The sequence below is a fragment of the Limulus polyphemus genome, unplaced genomic scaffold (genome assembly GCF_000517525.1).
Source record: "Limulus polyphemus unplaced genomic scaffold, Limulus_polyphemus-2.1.2 Scaffold647, whole genome shotgun sequence".
Lineage (NCBI taxonomy): Eukaryota > Metazoa > Arthropoda > Merostomata > Xiphosura > Limulidae > Limulus > Limulus polyphemus.
The window spans coordinates 170,569-191,001 of NW_013666257.1; the positions used below are offsets into that span (position 1 = coordinate 170,569).

Below are 20,433 nucleotides of genomic sequence, written 5' to 3' on the forward strand. Positions count from 1 at the left end.
AAATGCTTCGTGTCTTTAAAATGCGATTCCAGATGTGCTCTTTTTTTTCAGTTAAAATATAAGCAACTTCGGTAAACAAAATACCATCTGAAACCAAACATCTCATTTTACAAACATATATACTTCTCAACCAGAACGATATTACCTGAACTATCATTAAGATTAAAAATAAAACCTCGGACGGAAATAATATCCAATTACTTTAAATAAAAAATTTGGGATACGTGGGAATTTTTCTTTTTTGCTTGGTTTTACACTTGTTTCATGTTTACTTCTGCTCAATCTGCGGTCTATTCCAATATGAAAATCTCAGTTAATAAGATATGGTCGTGGTATTTTGTTACCCCGGATAGCTTTTCTTTCTTTATTACCACACGTATTCTTGCTTAAAAACGAAAACTATTCATTAACAAGCATTCTATATCAAAAACGATGTAAACCACCAAATTAATTTGTTTTGAATTTCGCGTAAAAGCTATTCAAGGCCTAGCCGCTCTTAATTTTGAAATGATTGACTAAAAGAAAGACAGCTAGTCAACAACACCCACCGCCAACTCTTGGGCTATTCTGATCGAATAGTTGGTTTCACTGTCACATCATAATGCCACTGAAAGAGTGAAAATGTTCGGTGATGGGATTCGAACCCGCGACCTGCAGGTTGCATGTCGATCGCCCAAACCACAGGTCATGCCAGCCCTCACTTAACGAGAAGACCAATTTAGCTCGACTCTAAGACACAAAAAAAAAATGACACGTGGCATGCCAGTTCTCACTTAACGAGAAGACAGATTTAGCTCGATACTAAGACACACACACAAAAAGACACGTGGCACAAACAATGGCTGCTGAGAATGAATTTATTGGTTTCCTATCGTATATTTTATTTCAGAAATTATCTTATTAATCACCCTCGAATGTTTATGTTGTCACTGGACAAGTATAAATGGATGGTTATCAAATTACCCCATAGGGTTGTTCCAAACTTCATTATAGTGATGCTAGGATGCTAAATTTTAACAGTTGAGAGAAACTTAACCTTAATCATTCGTTATTATGTGAACGTCTTTTCCAAAATGGCGTAGCATGATTATAATTAATTATACTTATCATCAGACATTATTAGTATTAGACCTATTAAATCTTTTAACACTACATTCTTTTCCGGACCCTTAGGGATTTTCAAGAATTAGCAGAGTATATAATAATGGTATTTCAACCACATTATGGTCACCATATTTATTACCGATGAAAATCCCTAATCAAAATAAACACTCCTTTGGAGATTAAGAAAGTCGATTCACTTGCATCGTATAAAACTACCATGCTGATATAACCATATATTTTAAGCCTCATTTCAGAATATTTAAATATACTCAAATAGTGCCGATTACTAGATTTTCGAATCGAAGTTAGTATTATTTTTAATACACTATAAAGATTTTAACAATGATTCATGTTCAACCACAGCCTTCAATACTAAACGAGACGTTTCAACGAATAAAATCTAACGATGTCTGTAACAACTAGTAACCACGATGAATTTGCTCTATTCACTCTGACAAAAATCAAAACAAAACCATGCCTATTTGTCAGTAAATATGTATATAACAGTCTTCTTGCATTTTAAAGAAAACAAACAAACTTGTGCATGAAAAGTCTACTTAACAAAAATGCCAACCTTTTAGATCTAATACCAATAATACAAAACATTGAAGGTTAGGCCTAATTAAAAAATTATCGCTCTCTTTCAAACGCTCTTTTTAATTCTGTCCTGGGTTTTTCCTACAGCGTTATTTCAATGCATCAGAGACATTTTTTTTGTCAAATCTACATCCGAGCTTTTGTGCTGAAATCATGCCACATGTACATTACTACAGTATTAAATATTTCTTATAAAATTGTTCAAGTAATTGTCACTAAAATTTTGGGGATTTTCTATGTGACTGAATAATTAGTTATATTTCTCTGGAAAAATTAAAATAACACTTTTGTTTTTGTGATTATTATTGCAAAGTACCAGGATGTGAATGACACGTGCAATTCAACAATAAAAAAGTAAACAAAGAAACTGGTTGTGGTGACGTCAGTAACTGTATGACTTCTTGCTTATCATAAAAATTCAAACTGCTAACACACGAAGTCAATATTTTTGCTAAATGGTTTGTTAATATATGAAAAAAAATAATTACATTTTTTTCCCTAAGTGCGCACACAAATACACATCAAAACATCTGGAAGCGTCCACTTCCTTTAAATTTTAGTAACTATCCAGAGTATTAGAATTACCTTGTTTTAGAGCAATAGATCTAAGTAATAACAGGTTTATTTAATTATTCGAACTATCCCACACAGCCCTTAGGTAGCTGCTACGGACGTAAGTTCAGTATGGATAATGTTAGAAAATAATACATTCATTTACTCAAGATTTCTCTTGCCACTCATCACCCAAAAAAACAATTTGGTAAAACCAGTCATCAATAAAGAAAGATTGAGATAAACCAGTTATTACTGCGCAAAGTTTCTAAAACCAGCCATTATTACAAAAAAAGAGTCAGATAAACCAGTTATCACTACACAAAGTTTCTAAAACCAGTTATCATTATAAAGGATTTTGTAAAAACAATTTAGTTTACATTATACAAAGATAAACTACAACCAGTCATCATTACACAAAAAATTAGGGAACCTTGTCGTCATTTTACACAAAAAGTTAGGTAAACTTATCATTACACAGTGGGTTTGGTAAAATCAGTCACCATTCCACAAAGATTAGGTAAAACTATTTGTTTTTAAGGACATACAAGTAAAAATTCGCGGTTCTTTAACTCTAATATGCCACTAAATAAATATGTAAATTGCTTAAACATTCTACACACGCTCGTTCATTCCTCTACCTTCTTCATTTAAAACTTCGATCATCTAGTATCACCAACTAAAAATATCCAAATTACACGAGGCACTAGCAAATCCAGCTTCCAAAACTATATGAATTCTAAAAAGTTTAACCTTTAAGACGAAGAACGCTGGAAATTCTTGATTGTTTATCAAGAGAAAAACACTCATTAAACGACAGTAAGTAAGATTCAAAGTTTCAGTTAACAGCACATTCCTCTCTTTTGCTCAAAAGGTGAAAAAATACATTTACTAAAACCAGGAATTGTCAGCTATATCTGCTCTGTTATATAACGACAGCAAAAGGTGACTATGGACACTAGACTGTTTATGTACTAATTGGCCTGTGTTTAAGGTATACCCTTTACGTATTAATTGGCCTGTTTATGTCCTAATTGGACTGTTCTAACTACAGTCAAGAGTGTACATGGTATACCCTTTATGTATTAATTAGTCTGTTCTAACTACAGTCAAGAGTGTATATGGGTATACCCTTTATGTCCTAATTAGTCTGTTCTAACTACAGTCAAGAGTGTATATGGGTATACCCCTTTATGTACTAACTGGTCTGTTCTAACTACAGTCAACAGTGTATATGGGCATACCCTTTATGTACTAACTGGTCTGTTCTAACTACAGTCAACAGTGTATATGGGTATACCCTTTATGTACTAACTGGTCTGTTCTAACTACAGTCAACAGTGTATATGGGCATACCCTTTTAGTATTAATCGGTCTGTTTTTACAATAACAACAACAAAGAGCGTCTATAGGTGCCCCATTTCTACAGTAATTAGTCATCCGTGTTATATAATTATAGCCAAGAGTATCTTGGGATACACACTTTCTGCACTAATTGGCCCGTTCTGCTATATAACTACAATCAGGAATACCTATAGGTATACCCTTTATGCAATAATTGACCTGCTCTGTTACCTAACTACACTCAAAAGTACACCCTCACTTCAAGTTTGTTTGTTTTTCTGGGAATATCGGACTCAATTTTACTGACAAATAACATGAGAAAAAACATGTTATTGCTCCAGATTACCCTAAAGTATCACGAGTTAACAAACACTGACGTTGAATCATTTATGTATTGCATCTGTCTGAAGTTTATAGGAAACTGAACTCTAGTTCCCTCTGTGTTCCCTGAATTATCTTTATAGGCTTTAAAACAGTATCCGAACTGGATGAATCACGGTCATCGTTGTAGTGGTAGTAGTAGTACAATAACTAAAATTATTCTGCCTTCGTAGAAATCAATTAATTTTTTGTTTATTATTTATTACCAACCCGCAGGAAAAAAGAAAAAGAAGGAAAACTAGCATGTTGTAATTGTATTGCACGAGCTCTTACCAAACTACTCTTCACAAACATTACCGCTGATATAAAGGTGATTGTTCAGTTAATGGACGAACTCCAAGAATGCGACTCATTTCTATCCTACTACTACAAAAAATTTTTCTTTTTGCTTGAGATCCCAAAATATGAAGTGTAACACCTGAGTGCCGAGTGAAAGAAGACACGGTTACTGATACAAAAACTCGTAGGTGTTATTTGTTATACCAAACTGGGAGTGGAATTTTTGTGGACCCTCCCTGACTCTCTCTTCTGGGTCGAAACTTGGGAGACTGTTGGCTGTAACCGAGACCCCGACTTGGTGGGCGATCCGAATCCGGAGAACATAACATAGTTGGTGTTGAAGAGGTACTGTCATCATCGTTCAAATATGCATTTTCTTCTTGTTCGTTTTTTAATTTTTTCTCTATTTTTTCTCGATAGCTACTTATAAATCTCTGCATTTCATTGAAAAATGTATCATCTGTGGCTAAATCAATATCTTCTAAGAGTTTTTGCACTTTAGTAGCTGTTACAATCGATTTGGCAGGACTCGATTCGGCACTCCGAGACTTGAGGTTTGTTTTGGTCTTACTAGGAGAAAGGTTGTTTCCTCTAGAAGGGTAACGGCAGAAATCAGGACTGATGGAAGATCTAGTGGCACGTTGTCTGAAAGCCCAAGTTTTATTTCCTGTGTCCACTTTTGGCCGAACGTCTGTGGGGGGTTTATATGAAAACCGTCCTGGAGTGTTTCTGGTCAGAGATGATCCAAGCCCACCAATATCACTAGTCTGAGAATGACATCTAGAAATACTAGAGGTATAACTTGAAGAGTCTGTTGAAGATCGTCGGTCTTTACGACCATAAGCTGAAGAATTGGAGCTGTTATGGCGGCTCATCTGTACTCTTTCGCTATATTTTCCCCAATATAAATTTTCCGTACTTTGAGATTTATGACTAATGCCTGGTGTCGTTTTCCTTCCAGGTGGACTTACTGAAACTTGTTTGACTTTCTTTACAGACTTTAAAGTTGGTGTATTAACGTCAGAAAAAATCGAATCCACGGGGGCATCTCTAGGGACTTGTCCAGGGGTTTGCTTTGTTTCCTTTAACCTAGTTTTTCCAGAATCCTTAACTTTCCCCTGGTCATCCCCTGAAAGAACTGAACTTGTTTCTGATGATTCGGGGCCAAAGCCAGAGTCACAACCATCTGACAAATATACACGGGAACAGTTACCGACCTCGTCCCCATTTTCTGACATGCAGTACAACTTCCGAAGACTGGATTTTCGGGGTTGACTAGAGATTCGAGAACCTGCTCGACTTTCTCCTTCAGAGAATTCGGAAGAGCTGTCTGCAGTGAAGGACAGTGGCTTGCGAGACATCTGAAACTGTGGTGTGGATGACCTTGCTAATCTGCCCTCCTCTTGAGATGAACTTTCACTGCAGTAATAGAGGCTGGCACTAGACGTAGACGAGTCGTCACTGTAGTGAGAACTTCTTGACGGTTCACGCGGTGGAATGTCATTTGTGTCAGTAGATGGACCAATGTCCTGCTGACCCGAAGAACTGGTCAACATACGTCGGCGTGTTTGTGGTGAAGTGGGGAGACTAAGGTTGTATGTTGGAGGAGTGGAAGTTGAAGACCTGTAAGAAATTTTAAAAACATAATTATATAAAGATATGTTATACTCTAAGGCCAATTCTGTTGACAACTGCTACAAAGGCGTGGCATTTAAAGCAGGGGAGCATTCCTCCCGGCTTGATATCATTTGTTTATTTTGGAATTATAAATTTATCTTTTATATATATTCATTGGCCGCACTTTGCTGAATTTGTTAGCAGTAATTCTAATGTCACAGTCTTGCCATTCTTCTTCACTGTTGGCAGATCAACCAGCCGTCTGCAGGACCACCAATAAATGCCCCCCCCCCTATTGAAATATGTTTGATTTGTTAAGCACAAAGTTACATAATGGGCCATTTTTGCTGTATCCATCACGAGTATCGAAACCCAGTTTTTAGTGTTATAAACCTTAAGACTTACCGCCGAGCCATTGGGGGTAGGGGCATTGAAATATGAAATGGCGGTCCTGAGTGCTTCTTAAAATGCAAATTACGTTCACTATCTCTCAATGTGAACTGTGTTGAAGTGTTGGTAGTTCAGGAAATTAATATTTAGTTATCAACACATTCAGGATGTTACTTCATTAACAAACTTTGGTCTCCTGGTGTATCAGCGGACTTACAACGCTAAAATTCGGGGTTCGACTTCTCGCGGTGGACAAAGCATACATAGCCCATTGTGTAGCTTTGCGCTACAAAACAACAAAGTTTTCTTATTTAATTACTAGTTATTATTAAATACCCCACCCCAAATAAAAAAAAACGTCCAAAGTTGTTAAAACTTATCAATTATTGGCTTGATAAAATTATTATTGGTAATATAAAAATATTTTACAATAACTTCTTTGTTTGTTTGAAGTTAAGCACAAAGCTACACAATGGACTATCTGTGCTTTTCCCACCACGGGTATCGAAACCCGGTTTCTAGCGTTGTAAGTCCGCAGACATACCGCTGTGCCACTGGGGGGCTTTTACAATAACAACAATTATTTTTGTGCAAATTATAGCGTTGGAACAATTCTAAGATTTTAATAAACTTTGTTTTTACTAGTGTTAAAATAACAAGAGACAGAAATACAAATTTTCCCTTATTCAACCAAGAATGGTGATAGATATATTTGATGAATATGTGGTTTGAAGAACACCTACACTATTAACTTGAAACATTCAAAATAAAAGCATACATATGTTTCACGAGTTCGATTAATATAATTGAAACTTGTTTCTCAGTACAAACACGTACCTGTTGTACGTAACCTTCATATTAGTTGACCCGCCTTTTCCTGGAGTCATGGTCACTTTAGCTGATGACGATGATCTATGGCCTGTTGAGTAAAATAGTTATATAAACCCTCTGGATTACATCACAAAAAACTCATTAAATATCTCCTAACAGAACATCGTTAACCAGCTGTTTAGTTCGCCTATTGCAAAAACTAATACCGCATTTCATTAAGATTGTAGAAGTCAACGGGAAAAAACTAGGCGACCTTTGTGGTGAAGTACCATGCCCATACACAGACATGTTGTACCTTAGCGGGTGAAAGGTTATGGCCACGAGTGTTGGTGAAGTAAATTATATTTGTTTAGAAGTTAACGCACGTAAAATTTCTTCACATGAAGAGAATAATACATATTGACAAATTGGTGTAATTTTTTCACCGGGGGGGGGGGGCATGCCCCCTCAATTTATTTTCTGATCCTGGTTACAGTGTGCACAGTTTCGGTTATTCGAAGCATATATTGAAAAATACGTCAAAATTTAAATATTTCCCGTTAACATTTGGGTGGTGCCAGAACTTACACAAGTGTCATGCACAACTGGTATTCTCGAAGTCAGAATGTTGACTTGATAAACGTGATTGTTTCGAACTATGTATTGTTCACTTTAATTGTCTGTATCATTGCCTAAAGGAAGAGTTAATCTGAGGGGTTCGCCAGCTCTTCTGAGTAATGAGCCTGTTAATTCAAGAAAGGTAATAATTATTAACATTTTATGTTAAAATACATATCCAAATGATACCTTAACTATGATGTGTTATGACATAAATAAAATTAATGGAAAATTACACTTCACCAATATATAATCCAGTTCACACTGTAACAACCTGCTAATATAAATAACGTCTCCACCACTACTATGTTTGTCGTATCCCAACCGGCCCAAATAGCCCTGGTTTTGGGCGAAAGGCCTCGTCGACACTAGATATAGCATATATAGTGTGGTTGACATATATTATGATCCTTCTTTACTTTCTCTTATAAAGCCATGCTAATACGGTACATTACATTGTTATAGGCTTACATATCGAGAAGTTAAGCCTAATTCACGTTCGGTAATGAACACTTTTTACCTTTTACCATAATTGAAATACCATACGTTTTGTTTTATTTACATTATTGGGTAAAACAGTTGACAAAATTTATTCCTCATAACAGTTAATGACCATCTAGGACAAAATCTCGGGCACATTACCACTCACACTTGTGTTCTATATAATATTGTGAAAATAACAGTTCAAGAAAACCTTCGTTCTCGATAATCTGATTCAACAACATTCACCATATTTGTGTCTGTAAAATTTAAGCAAAAATTACCTGGCGTTAAGGGTACGGCTAATTTTAAGCAACCAAAAGTAAAAACAAAACAGAAATCCACTTATCAAAAGTCTGAATTTAATATTTAAAAAAAAGCGAAAATACAGTGAAATAACGTTTACTGAAAAAAACAAAAACTTACCAATTCGACACTGACAGGGGTCGTGCTTGTCTAAATAATGCTCCAAGGTGTCCCAGCCTCCTCCCACTCGTACCATTACGTGGTTACGTAGAATCTAAGAGGGAAAAAAGCTCACGTATTTGATGTGAATATCATACTTATAACGTTAACTCGACCTACTGCTCCGAAAACTTTTCCAATCATAACGTTAAAATTACACATGTTTTTATTAAACTGTTCAAATATTTCAAAGGATTATTAAATGACCCTGTCTACCAACAATTGTCCGATTATCAGATGATGTGTAGACGCATAATCGTGTCGTAGTTGTCACTGCGCTGTTTTTTTGTTTCAATACATGCGATTGTTGAATATATCCGGGACAGTTTGGTTTGTTTTCAATTTCGCGCAAAGCTACACGAGGACCATCTGCGCTAGCCATCATTACCCACCGACAACTCTTGGGCTACTCTTTTACCAACGAATAATGGGATTGATCGTCACATTATAACGCCCCCACGGCTGAAAGGGCGAGCATGTTTGGTGTGACGGGGATTCGAACCCGCGACCCGTAGATTGCGAGTAGAGCTAACCACCTGACCATGCCGGGCCGTTTAAAATGAAAAACAAATATATAATATTATGATCTCCTCAGATCGAATTTAACCAGTATGAACTGTGCAGTACTGACGACAGCTTAGTTGATGCCATAGGCAAAAATTAAGGCTGTGCCCTTTAACTCACACTGGAGATTCAGAGCATTTGACGCCCTAGGCAGCCGCTTATATTGCCTATCCTTAACTTCGGGCCTGTGTATTAAAATATCGTATTTAACTACCATAATGTGTTGGAGTCTTTCACTCACACATTCTCCCTACCCCTTTTATTACGAACCTTTCGTTTTCAATTCAAGACGAGACGCAGAAGAAAAGACCACTCTCAGAAGTATTTGGGGTCGGATCGTATTTAACATGCTTGGATAAAAAAAAAACGCGCTCCGCACTTTGTGTCACTGGTAGCACTCTCATAATGACGGTCGAATCCCATTATTCTGCATTCCCTCTAGTCAGTCTGTCAGCTCAAAATAAGAGACGGCTATGCGTAGATGGATCTCGTGTCGCTTTGCGCGAAAATTTCGGAAACTAACAGTGAAATTATTTGAACCTTTACAATGTTTTATTTCCAGAGTTTGTTAGGTTTTTGTTGTTTTCCCATGCAAAGCTACGCAGTGCACTATCTGCACCCTGTCCACCGCGGGGAATTGAACCCTAGATTTTAACATTTTAAGTCCGTACACTTACCTCTGAGTCAATGGGGACTCCCCCCTCGAGTTTACCGCGTTGCGTTCTTAATGCAAAGACTCAATTGGCTATCTGTACTCTGTCCGCCGCGGGGAATCAAAACCTATATTTTAGCATTATAAGTCCGTAGATTTACCTCTAACATACTGGGGACACCCCCCCCCCCCCCATCGAGTTGATTCACAATGAATATATAATAACCTTACATACATTGCCGATAAATGAGGCTGATTCGATGCTTCTTGATAAATCTACACCAAGCATTTTGTATTGTTAGGAGCCAAAGGAGTGATTCACAATGACATAAGATTAAGAGTGAAATATAAAAAAAAGAAGAAAAAAAGATCATAGACGAAAATGCGCAGTGCGCAGCACGTGTCGAGTTCTTCACGACGTTTAGCCTGCTAAGAAAGTTGCTCCGCCCAAAAATTCTTGCATGCATTTTATCGCCGACCCATATACGGAAAGTAAAAATGTGGCATTCCCACTAAAACTTCATTAGCATTAAAATCTGTATATATACAATTAAAATACGAAGCGGAACCCCTAACCCCCGGGATATAACTTCGGGCACGTTCTACTTTGTCCTTCTCAGAAGCAGGACAAAACATATAATAACCTTACATATATTGCCGATAAATGAGGCTGATTCGATGCCTCTTGATTAAATCCACACCAAGCATTTTGTATTGTCAGGAGCTAAAGGAAAATTGGAAATTTTACGACTCACCAAAATGTTTATATTTGATTGATTTATTACAAATTTTATTACAGAAAGACCCTACAAACCTTATATCATTGGGTTCAGCGTGAAATACCCTAATAAAAGTACCTCCATATGGTCCGTGGGCGTAAAAAAAGCGGGCGTACCAAGTATGCCTTTAAGGTAAAAAATATCTTAGTGGTAACCGATTTGGAAATTAACAAAGACAGGCTATGCAGAAAGCGCACTGGTTCTAATGTGTTACGAATTAAATACGTTGTTGCCAATTTCTAAGATTTATAGCTTCGTTACACATCTGTTCTCCTTCTACAAGAAGGTGTGTATGACTATCGCGTAAAGGTATATACTAATCATCATAAGTTATATATATATGGTTAAACAGAAACAGAAAAATAAGCAGTTTTTCATAAGGGAAAATAAATATTTTGGAAATGTATATATTATGTTTCTTTTGTCATCTTGAACTATGCATCACGATAATTATTTCATTCATACAATTCTTTAAAATAAACGATTTAGTGACTGGTCTTGCTACTAGATGGCGATAGCACTCACCCTAACAAAAATGAGAGTTTTTGTGTCTCCAATGCGATACTTTCCTTCTGATACTCTAATCATTGGGAACTGGAAAGGGCAGGTACATCGGTTCAGGAGTTCCACAACCTGAAAAAAAAATATATATATATATATAAGAAAAAAGAAAATATTTGTGACAAATAAAAAAAGAAATGATTTAAAAATTCGTGTTTCTCGATTTTCCTCTAAGCTCTTATTGAACTAAATTTATGGATCCAATTGAACTATAATAAGTTGGAAAATATATTCAATACTTGTGATGATTTTTTAACATCAAGCTAGAACCAACTTTACATCGATACACGTGTTTGATTTTACATTATTGGGAAGTAACTTACAGATATCTTTCTATTATTATTATTATTATATATTTTTGGGGTTTCGTTACGTATATAACAAACAACTGTCAACCCAGTTTCTAATTACAAATAGATATACGACTGTGAGTTTATACCGAGTAATTATGTCGTACTCAATGACCTCGATATGTGCTACATTATATATTTATCAACATAGCCATTAGAATGGTGGTACCAAAAAAGGCGTGTACCACATGGCTAGTTATCTTACAATACAAACATCAACTTTCCAATTTATTTTACATGAACGTGCCTTGTAACTGAACGCATCGACACACGATAATTTCTCGAAGCGTGATTCTACATCGAAGCAGGAAGTGCTTGCCACAAGAAAACCTGAGGTACCAGTGCTGTTGTTCCCATTTTAATTTTTTTGTTGTTGAAGTTATTCTTACTTAACGTTGGTTTCAAATACAGACAATATTCTGATAAAGAAACAGGATTATGTCACTTTGATATCTTGCATTCAGTTCTTGTTGTTTATATTTTACTGAAGATAACTTTCGATCCTCTTCAGCAGTCGACACAGGCTTAATAAACACTAGGCTAGATGGCGACTCCTGAAATATCAGTAGTCGTCACCAGGCTTAATGAACACTAAACGAGATGGCGACTCCTGAAATGTCAGTAGTCGTCACCAGGCTTAATGAACACTAAACGAGATGGCGACTCCTAATATATAAGTAGTCGTCACCAGGTTTAATGAACACTAAACGAGATGGCGACTCCTAAAATGTCAGTAGTCGTCACCAGGCTTAATGAACACTAAACGAGATGGCGACTCCTGAAATATCAGTAGTCGTCACCAGGCTTAATGAACACTGAGCAAGATGGCAACTTCTGAAACAACAGTAATCGTCACCAGGATTAATGAACACTTTAATCCTGGTGACGATTACTGTTGTTTCAGAAGTTGCCATCTTGCTCAGTGTTCATTAAGCCTGGTGACGACTACTGACATTTCAGGAGTCGCCATCTCGTTTAGTGTTCATTAAACCTGGTGACGACTACTGACATATCAGGAGTCGCCATCTCGTTTAGTGTTCATTAAGCCTGGTGACGACTACTGATATATTAGGAGTCGCCATCATGTTTAGTGCTTATTAATCCTGGTGACGATTACTGTTGTTTCAGAAGTTGCCATCTTGCTCTAAGCACTAAACATGATGGCGACTCCTAATATATAAGTAGTCGGCTTAATGAACACTAAGCAAGATGGTGAATCCTGAAATACCAGTATTCGTCACCAGGATTAATAAGCACTAAACATGATGGCGACTCCTAATATATAAGTAGTCGTCACCAGGCTTAATGAACAGAAAAGTTTTATCATTTCAACAGGAAATATCATTTAACAAATATATTTCTTTAATTTTCATATAAATATGCCAAAGGGTATTAGGAAAATTTTAATTAGGTATTTTAGTATTAAAAAAAAAATCGAATTTCAGACTTTAAATTCAAACATATATTCACAGCATTTCAAAGACAAAACTTGGAAATATCAGCGTTTCCCAAATTGTGTTCTGCGGAACCCTCGGGTTCCGTATGATTTATCCAGGGGTTTCGCAAGAAAATTTTATGTAGTGTAGTCGTAGTAAAGGGGCAGGCCAGGTATAGTTATGGCTTAAAAGCTCGTCAGCCCATAAATCGTACCACCCTGTATTCCCCTTTCTCCGTTAATTAATTTTTGGAGTAGCCTAATTCACGAGTACCGAAATGTGACGAAAAGTGCATTTCGTGAGCTCCTTCCATTCGCTACAACATACTTGTATGAAACTGGATTCTCGTGGTACACTAAAAACAAAATACAGGGACAGACCTAACATGCGAATCCAGGATCACTCCTAATATTAAAACGGATTTGCAAGCAAAAGAAGCAACCACACTTTTCCTTAAGGATTCTGTCAATAATTTCGAAGCTCAAAAGTGTTCCGTGGCTGATAAAGTTTGTGAAACGCTGATCTATATAAGTAACAAAAAAACTTTTCAAAAAAGGAAGTAAATGTAAATATAGGGATGATGCAAATGACATACCTACTATCTTGTTTACATCGTTTTTGAAGTATTGATATTAGCAATTCCTACATTTACTTCCTTTTTTGAAAAGTTTTTTCTTTACTTGTTTGCCTGTTGTTTCTTTTAATGCAGTGTTTCAATAGACATAGGAAGGATGTATTTATAACCCACTTCTAAATACAATGAGGTTACAACTGTAATATTTATTGTTTATTTATTATTGGCTGGTAATTCCCGTTTCACCCTGTACTTAAGCTTTATAAAGAAATGCCAATTTCCTGTGTGAAAGCAAACTTCAATGGGTAATGATAATATCGTTACACTAGAATTGTGATTTTTTTTAATTACTACTAGTTATTAATACTTATAAAAGCGGATACTCCGTTTGAAACTGTCACCTCAGTGAAATTGGTTGACATCATTATTTTGTTTTTCAGTTATCATGTAATAAAAAAGGAGAAGCAGAAAGAACAAGAAATTCAAACTTTTTGCTATGATATTTACAGACATTCCCAGAACTTGTGACTCAGTCATTACATAGATATTGTTATAAAAAGAAACACTGTACAGTATTGTAAAGTTCTGATGACCTATTGAGGAGATATTTAAAATACCGTTTCGATTAACAATCCAAGCCATCACTACATAGACAGTGCTTCCGCCTGTCTGATGATTAAAAAAAAAGATAAAAACGTGTGCGTGAGAAGCCTTTTAAACTTATTAAACTATGCAAAAATGAAATTAGGAGTAGGAAAGTACGAACGACGTCACCGTGTGTGTAAGAGAGGGGTGGGTGTAGATAGTACTGTGCATTGCAAAGAGGGAAGTATTTGTAATCCCTCAGAGCCCCATCTCAGACAACAGTCTTTATGTGGTTTCGTGTGTGAATTTCTTGATGTGTTTAGAGTACCGGTACTTTCACCCTGTTAAGTTTTAATACTTGCCCCTGATACCCGGGGTTTTGAAATCGTCGCTAGATCTGGTGTGTCTTACCAGATAAGCTGATTGGTTTGTCATTTTTGATCAGATCATTCGGCTAAAGTGTCTTTTGTACTAGAGGTGTCTGGTGGGGGTATCACGTGTTGTGGAATAAGTTTAACTCATTTAGGTTTAATCTCACGGTCATTGAGACACCCCACACGGCCATCAGATTCGTTCAGAAACTAAGTACTAAATTTCATACGCGACTGTTTTAAATGCTTTAAATAAACAGCCCTGACTTAACATTTTATAAACTTTGTGCATTCGAATACCACAACCAAAACATGTTTTGTAGGCCTAGCACGTATTTTCCTCTAGTGTGTGCTTACATATAAAGTACAACAAATTAAAAATTTTAGCCTAATTTGTTCCTAACGATGTAACGCATTTATCAACAAAATAATTGTGTGTGCGTGTGTATAGTTAGTTTTGTACATCATTTAGTAACAACAGGTCACTTCTAAAAGTAGTTATCTGTGAAAGTACCAACCACAACAAATAACTGATAATGTATAATTCTGACACATCAATACAAACAGAAGTCTACAAACGTACAAGATAACCTTGGAGCTTCAACTGATATTTTATCAGTACATTGTGTATCGAACGCCCTCTAGCTCAACAAACTGAAAACGTGTGTGTAAGTAGTGTGTGTGTGTGTGTGTGTGTGTGTGTGTGTGTGTGTGTGTGTATATATATATATATATATATATATATATAAAAGGCTAAAATTATTTACATTTCCATGCCCACCCTGACCAATAGTGGGTAAGAGAGCAGCTCACAGAATCTATATACTAATCGGGTGGGGTGGGGGCGTCGCATATGTCTTTTAAACATTCGTGTTTCTAGTATTTTTGGTACAGTGTGTATGTATGATGACCTTAAGGTCTTAAAATAGGTTTGTATAAAAACATTCGATATATGGGAGGCGGTACCACCGTGTTATTCTCCAAACATGACAATTTTTGTAAAACAACTAAACTAATCTACTTCCAAGGCATTGTATCGTAATATGACCACCACCACCCAGTTTTAGGGTGCTAGTTATTGCGAGAATTATTATTACTGTGTAGTTTAATTCATACTATTCAATAGTTTTCTTTTTCCAATATTATTTGGTCCTTTATGTAGGGAAAAACATTAAACAAAATGGCCCAGCATGGCCAGGTGGTTAGGGCGCTCGACTCGCAATCTGAGGGTCGCGGGTTTGAATCACCGTCACACCAAACATGCTCGCCCTTTCAGCCGTGGGAGCGTTATAATGTTACGGCCAATCCCACTATTCGTTGGTAAGAGAGTAGCCCAAGAGTTGGCGGTGGGTGGGGATGACTAGCTGCTTTCTCTCTAGTCTTACACTGCTAAATTTGGGACGGCTAGCGCAGATAGCCCTCGTGTAGCTTTGCGCGAAATTCAAACCAAACCAATTAAACAAAATTATTCTCGGATGTTTATTTCATGAAGAGAAAATCTAAAAAACTAAACAAAGTAAAGCTGTGAACAATAGAATTACACCATCGTAATAAATCTATGTTTGTTGTGATATCTTTACTAAACATAGCAATGTAATTAGGACAAATTCCGTAGCCATCACCAACAGATAAGAACGACGACCCGTAAAGCTCTAAGTTAAATAAAACAGTTAACCGACTCAAAAGCCTCTTCACAATGTGTATTTTAGTTACTCTTGACTTATTTGCTGGGCCCTGTAAGGCCGGGTGGTTAGGGCGCTCGACTCGTAATCTGCGGGTCGCGGGTTCGAATCCCCGTCCCACCAAACATGCTCGCCCTTTCAGCCGTGGGAGCGTTATAATGTAACGGCCAATCTCACTATTCGTTGGTAAAAGAGTAGCCCAAGAGTTGGCGGTGGGTGGTGATGACTGGCTGCCTTCCCTCTAGTCTTACACTGCTAAATTTGGGACGGCTAGCGCAGATATCCCTCGTGTTGCTTTGCGCGAAATTCATAACAAACAAACTTATTTGCTGATTAAGGAAAAAAAAAATGATTAAATAATCAGCATTTATGACAATCCATCATCGCGTTATGGCTCCGAAATTTATCATAAGCGCCCTCTACCAACAATTAAAATTACGCTTGATTAGTTTACAAGATGTACCTTTTAAAATTTTGAAAGACAGTTAAGTTATCCGATATTTGAAATCTATACTGCCATGTCAAAGATACCAAGGGTCATACATAACATCCCTAATTTAGAAACAGCTGACCAGAGGGAAGGGGCACATTTAGCGGCACCCGCCTCCAAAACAGCTAGTACCAGCCAAATATCAATTTTAATAATAACGCGCCCACGTCTAAGTGTCGAGTGTGTTCAGTTGCAGGTTCGAACCTTGGACCTTACGATACGCGGCCCGGCACACTAGACCACACCGAATAAAAAAGTGTAAGTTGGTTATTTTACAACACTGAATGACAGTTTATTCTACCCTCTAAGGAACAATATTAAACTTTTGTTACACAAGAGTGAAATCACACTTTTAAGTCCCTATGTCAAAAACTACTGTATTTTATTTTTTTTCCTAGTACTTGTATAACTTGCACTTTAAATACCACATTCTTAGAAGAAAAACGAGTATTCAACTGCCTGGCATGTTTTTATTTCCATACACGGATCTGAGAGAAGTTTTTATTGGCTCTTCTAAACAGCACGTGCGGAGCCAAACCCAACGAAATAACAATTACATCATTAATAAAAGGCCTTTAGACCAAATACCAACTGGTATCACCATACATTCGTGACCTACAATGTTAGTTTATAAACAGAAACAATAAATAAATGTCGTTAGTAAGACATCTTCAGTACACAGCTGTTGATCGGCTTCTCAAGATAACTTACACGTCATTATGAAAACAAAAGATAATGATACGGCGCTTCAAATAGCAACAAGCTCCACAGCATTTCTAAGTAAAACAGTGAGGTCATCGTACTTCACACCATATAAATTTCACTTATATATATATATATAGACACACATAATATTAAAGTGATTCGTAGACATGCAATCAGAGAAGTGCAGATCGTTCACACAAACAACACTGTTGCTGCCTAACGCTTGCAAGCGGACTATTGTCCCATAGAGGTCGCGTATTATGAAGTATTCAAAAATATAAATAAATAAATATATATATTATTACTGGACGATTTTATCGCATCAATAACCGAACTACTTTCTACACGTCTAGTTTCAATTGTTCCAGAACTGATGATCCACGAGTTCCATTGTTATCACTCGTCACCAAGACACAAAACTATTACGGTTTCTAAGCGTAAGTTCATTGTTTCAAATGGGACAGGATAGGTAGTAGGCTTACTGAGCGGCTTTTGACGAATCGTAAAAAAAAAAAAAAAAAGTAAACTTGCTAATTTGTCTCCGTTTAATGTTAGTCGATAATGTGTTGTGTGACACGGTTAAACATACTAAAATGACCTGATTGTAACAAAACTAATTACAATACACAACTAACTTCAGGAGTATTTATAGATACATTTACTAGCTTATTTCACCTAAACACAACACTTTCTTTCAGGTATAAAATCATTGCTTACTTGTCAATGATATTCATGAGCCAGAAAGTATACTTGTACAAGTAGGGTCGGCCTTAGGGCGAGGCCACTAAGGCAACCGCCTCGGGTCCCGCGCCTCAGTGGCCTAGTCGATTGTATAATTCTAGTATCCAAACTCGAGAACCTAATCCTGAGTACTCACTCGCCTCAGGCCCCGCACTCTCCTAAAGCTGGCAATGTGTACAAGCTAATGTACCTGTCCTTTGTGCAGGTTATAAACTGAAAAAAATATATGGAGGTGGATGATATGATAAATAACAAAAAAATCTTAACTTTCACACTATTTATAATGATTGGAGACGGCTTGAATGGGTAATGAAGAAAAACTTTAAGATAAGTTTAACATAACAGCAAATGTACAACGTTCATTACCCATTCGAACCGTCTCCAAGCATTATAAATTATTAGTCTCAAAGTGGGTTCCTCGTCATCGAATTTCACAGAACTTATTTGTAACATATTATTATAGTATTCATTATTACCTCACGAAGAGTTTTGTATATACTTAATGCATGGTATACACTGTGCGATGGTCAAGGTAACTTTGAAGGAAGAGGTAGCGAAAAAGTAGTGGCAGTAGGGGTGCTTTCTGTTACCGGCTTTTAACACCCACCTTTTAATGTCCTTCCACAGAGTTTCACATGGTTAATTAGTTGACTGTCATGGCCGCAGAAGCGTCTTAAGGACCGAAGTTGAAATGTCACGGGTCAAAGTAGGAAGTGGGCATAACTCAAGAAACGGCTCTTCATATAAGCCTTATGGTGGCTGTTGGCATAGAAACTTCAGCTGAGTTTATGTAGTACTGCAATAGTGGCGGCCATTTTTTTCATTGCATTCTTCCATAGAGAATGCTAGCATACTCTCCGAGATATATAAGACGCTTGTGTGTTCTACCCCACACTGTGTGTATGTTGTGTTATAGAAACGTTAATAAAGTTTTCTATTTATGGGGTCTTAACGTGGCGCCAGGTATGAATGTAGTTAACGTTAACTAACGTCAAAGATAATAAATGCTCAATAACATCAATAATGAGGGTGGAGGGACTGTGAACCTCCCACTAACATGACCCTTGTTCCAAACTATCATACCACAAAGTTTTGTTGAGATTGGCCCAACGACCTAGGAGTAGTTAGACAACGGACAAACAGACACAGATTTTTGACACATATTGTATACATTGGTTGGTATGTTTTTAGATTCTTCAGTATTTTCCTGAAGGAGTACATTAAGACGTGGTGGTTCTCTCAAAGGGGTGCAATTCAACTTTGCCATTATCGCAACACAGTCCTGGCTTTTCATTCAGATACCTTTTTGGCCAGCAAAAATCCCATTATATAGGTCTTAACGTCATATGCAGACTCTGATTCATAATCACGATTTGGATCATAATCATAAGGTGTTTTGAAATACATTCTAGATTTCCATTCAGCAGCAGCAACCCTTCTTTGAGTTTGATATTCTCTATCTTGTTCTTCTCTAATAGAAATTTCTGCAACCGATTCTTTCATCTTATTCTGTCACGATTTCCTTCTTGTGTGGCAGCAGTTTCATCAGGTGTCTTCTCTTCTTCTAGCTATCCTTTTCCTCTTTCGATCTTGTCTTGCAACAGTTTAACCAGAAGTTTCTTGCGCTCTTCTTCTAGCTTTCCTTTCCCCCTCTTGACTCTGTCTAGCAGCAGTTCCATCAGCTGTCTCTTGTGCTTTTCTTCTACCTTTCCTTTCCCCTCTTGACTCTGTCTAGCAGCAGTTCCATCAGCTGTCTCTTGTGCTCTTCTTCTAGTCTTTCCCCCTCCTGCTAGACAGAGTCAAAAGAAGAGCACAAGAGACAGCTGATGAAACTGTTTTCCCTATCTTGACTCTGTCTAGCAGCAGTTTCATCAGCTGTCTCGTGCTTTTCTTCAAGCTTTCCTTTCCCTATCTTGAGCTTGACTTGTAACAGTGTCTGCTTGCGATTTCTTTTCTTCCATTTTAATTTCCGTGAACACAATGACTTCAAAATTTGTTTGGGCATCTTGACACACTTAGGTAGGGATGTAGATTGTGTGTGCACTTCACAAAGTTGATTGTTTTCGAAACTACAAATTAATACTAATTATATATATTATACCATTTACTTACAATTAATGTCGAGGTGGGAAGCAACGTGCGACCTCTTTGAGGTAATGGTGAAACAGTGTGGAACTTAGGGTACATGTGTTTACTTTGTCTTCACTTGATTAATTAATTGATGGTCACTGGCCGCGTTATAGAAAATATAATAATGTTGTGTGTGTGTGTGTGTGTGTGTGTGTGTGTGTGTGTGTGTGTGTTAG

The 20,433-nt window shown here is 37.0% G+C and overlaps 1 protein-coding gene across 1 annotated transcript in view; it reads right to left on the reverse strand.

Annotated features, from left to right (window-relative positions):
• Positions 1–839: 839 nt before the first annotated feature.
• LOC106459674 (GAS2-like protein 1) overlaps positions 840–20,433 on the reverse strand; it is a 62,514-nt gene continuing 42,920 nt past the window's right edge. Inside the window, exons 2-5 of the mRNA XM_022386216.1 lie at positions 11,158–11,265; positions 8,599–8,692; positions 7,102–7,183; positions 840–5,880 (exon numbers count right to left, since the gene is read on the reverse strand). Of these exons, the coding sequence (XP_022241924.1) occupies positions 4,449–5,880; positions 7,102–7,183; positions 8,599–8,692; positions 11,158–11,265 (1,716 nt within the window). The 3' untranslated portion in view covers positions 840–4,448. The remainder of the gene's footprint in view (positions 5,881–7,101; positions 7,184–8,598; positions 8,693–11,157; positions 11,266–20,433) is intronic.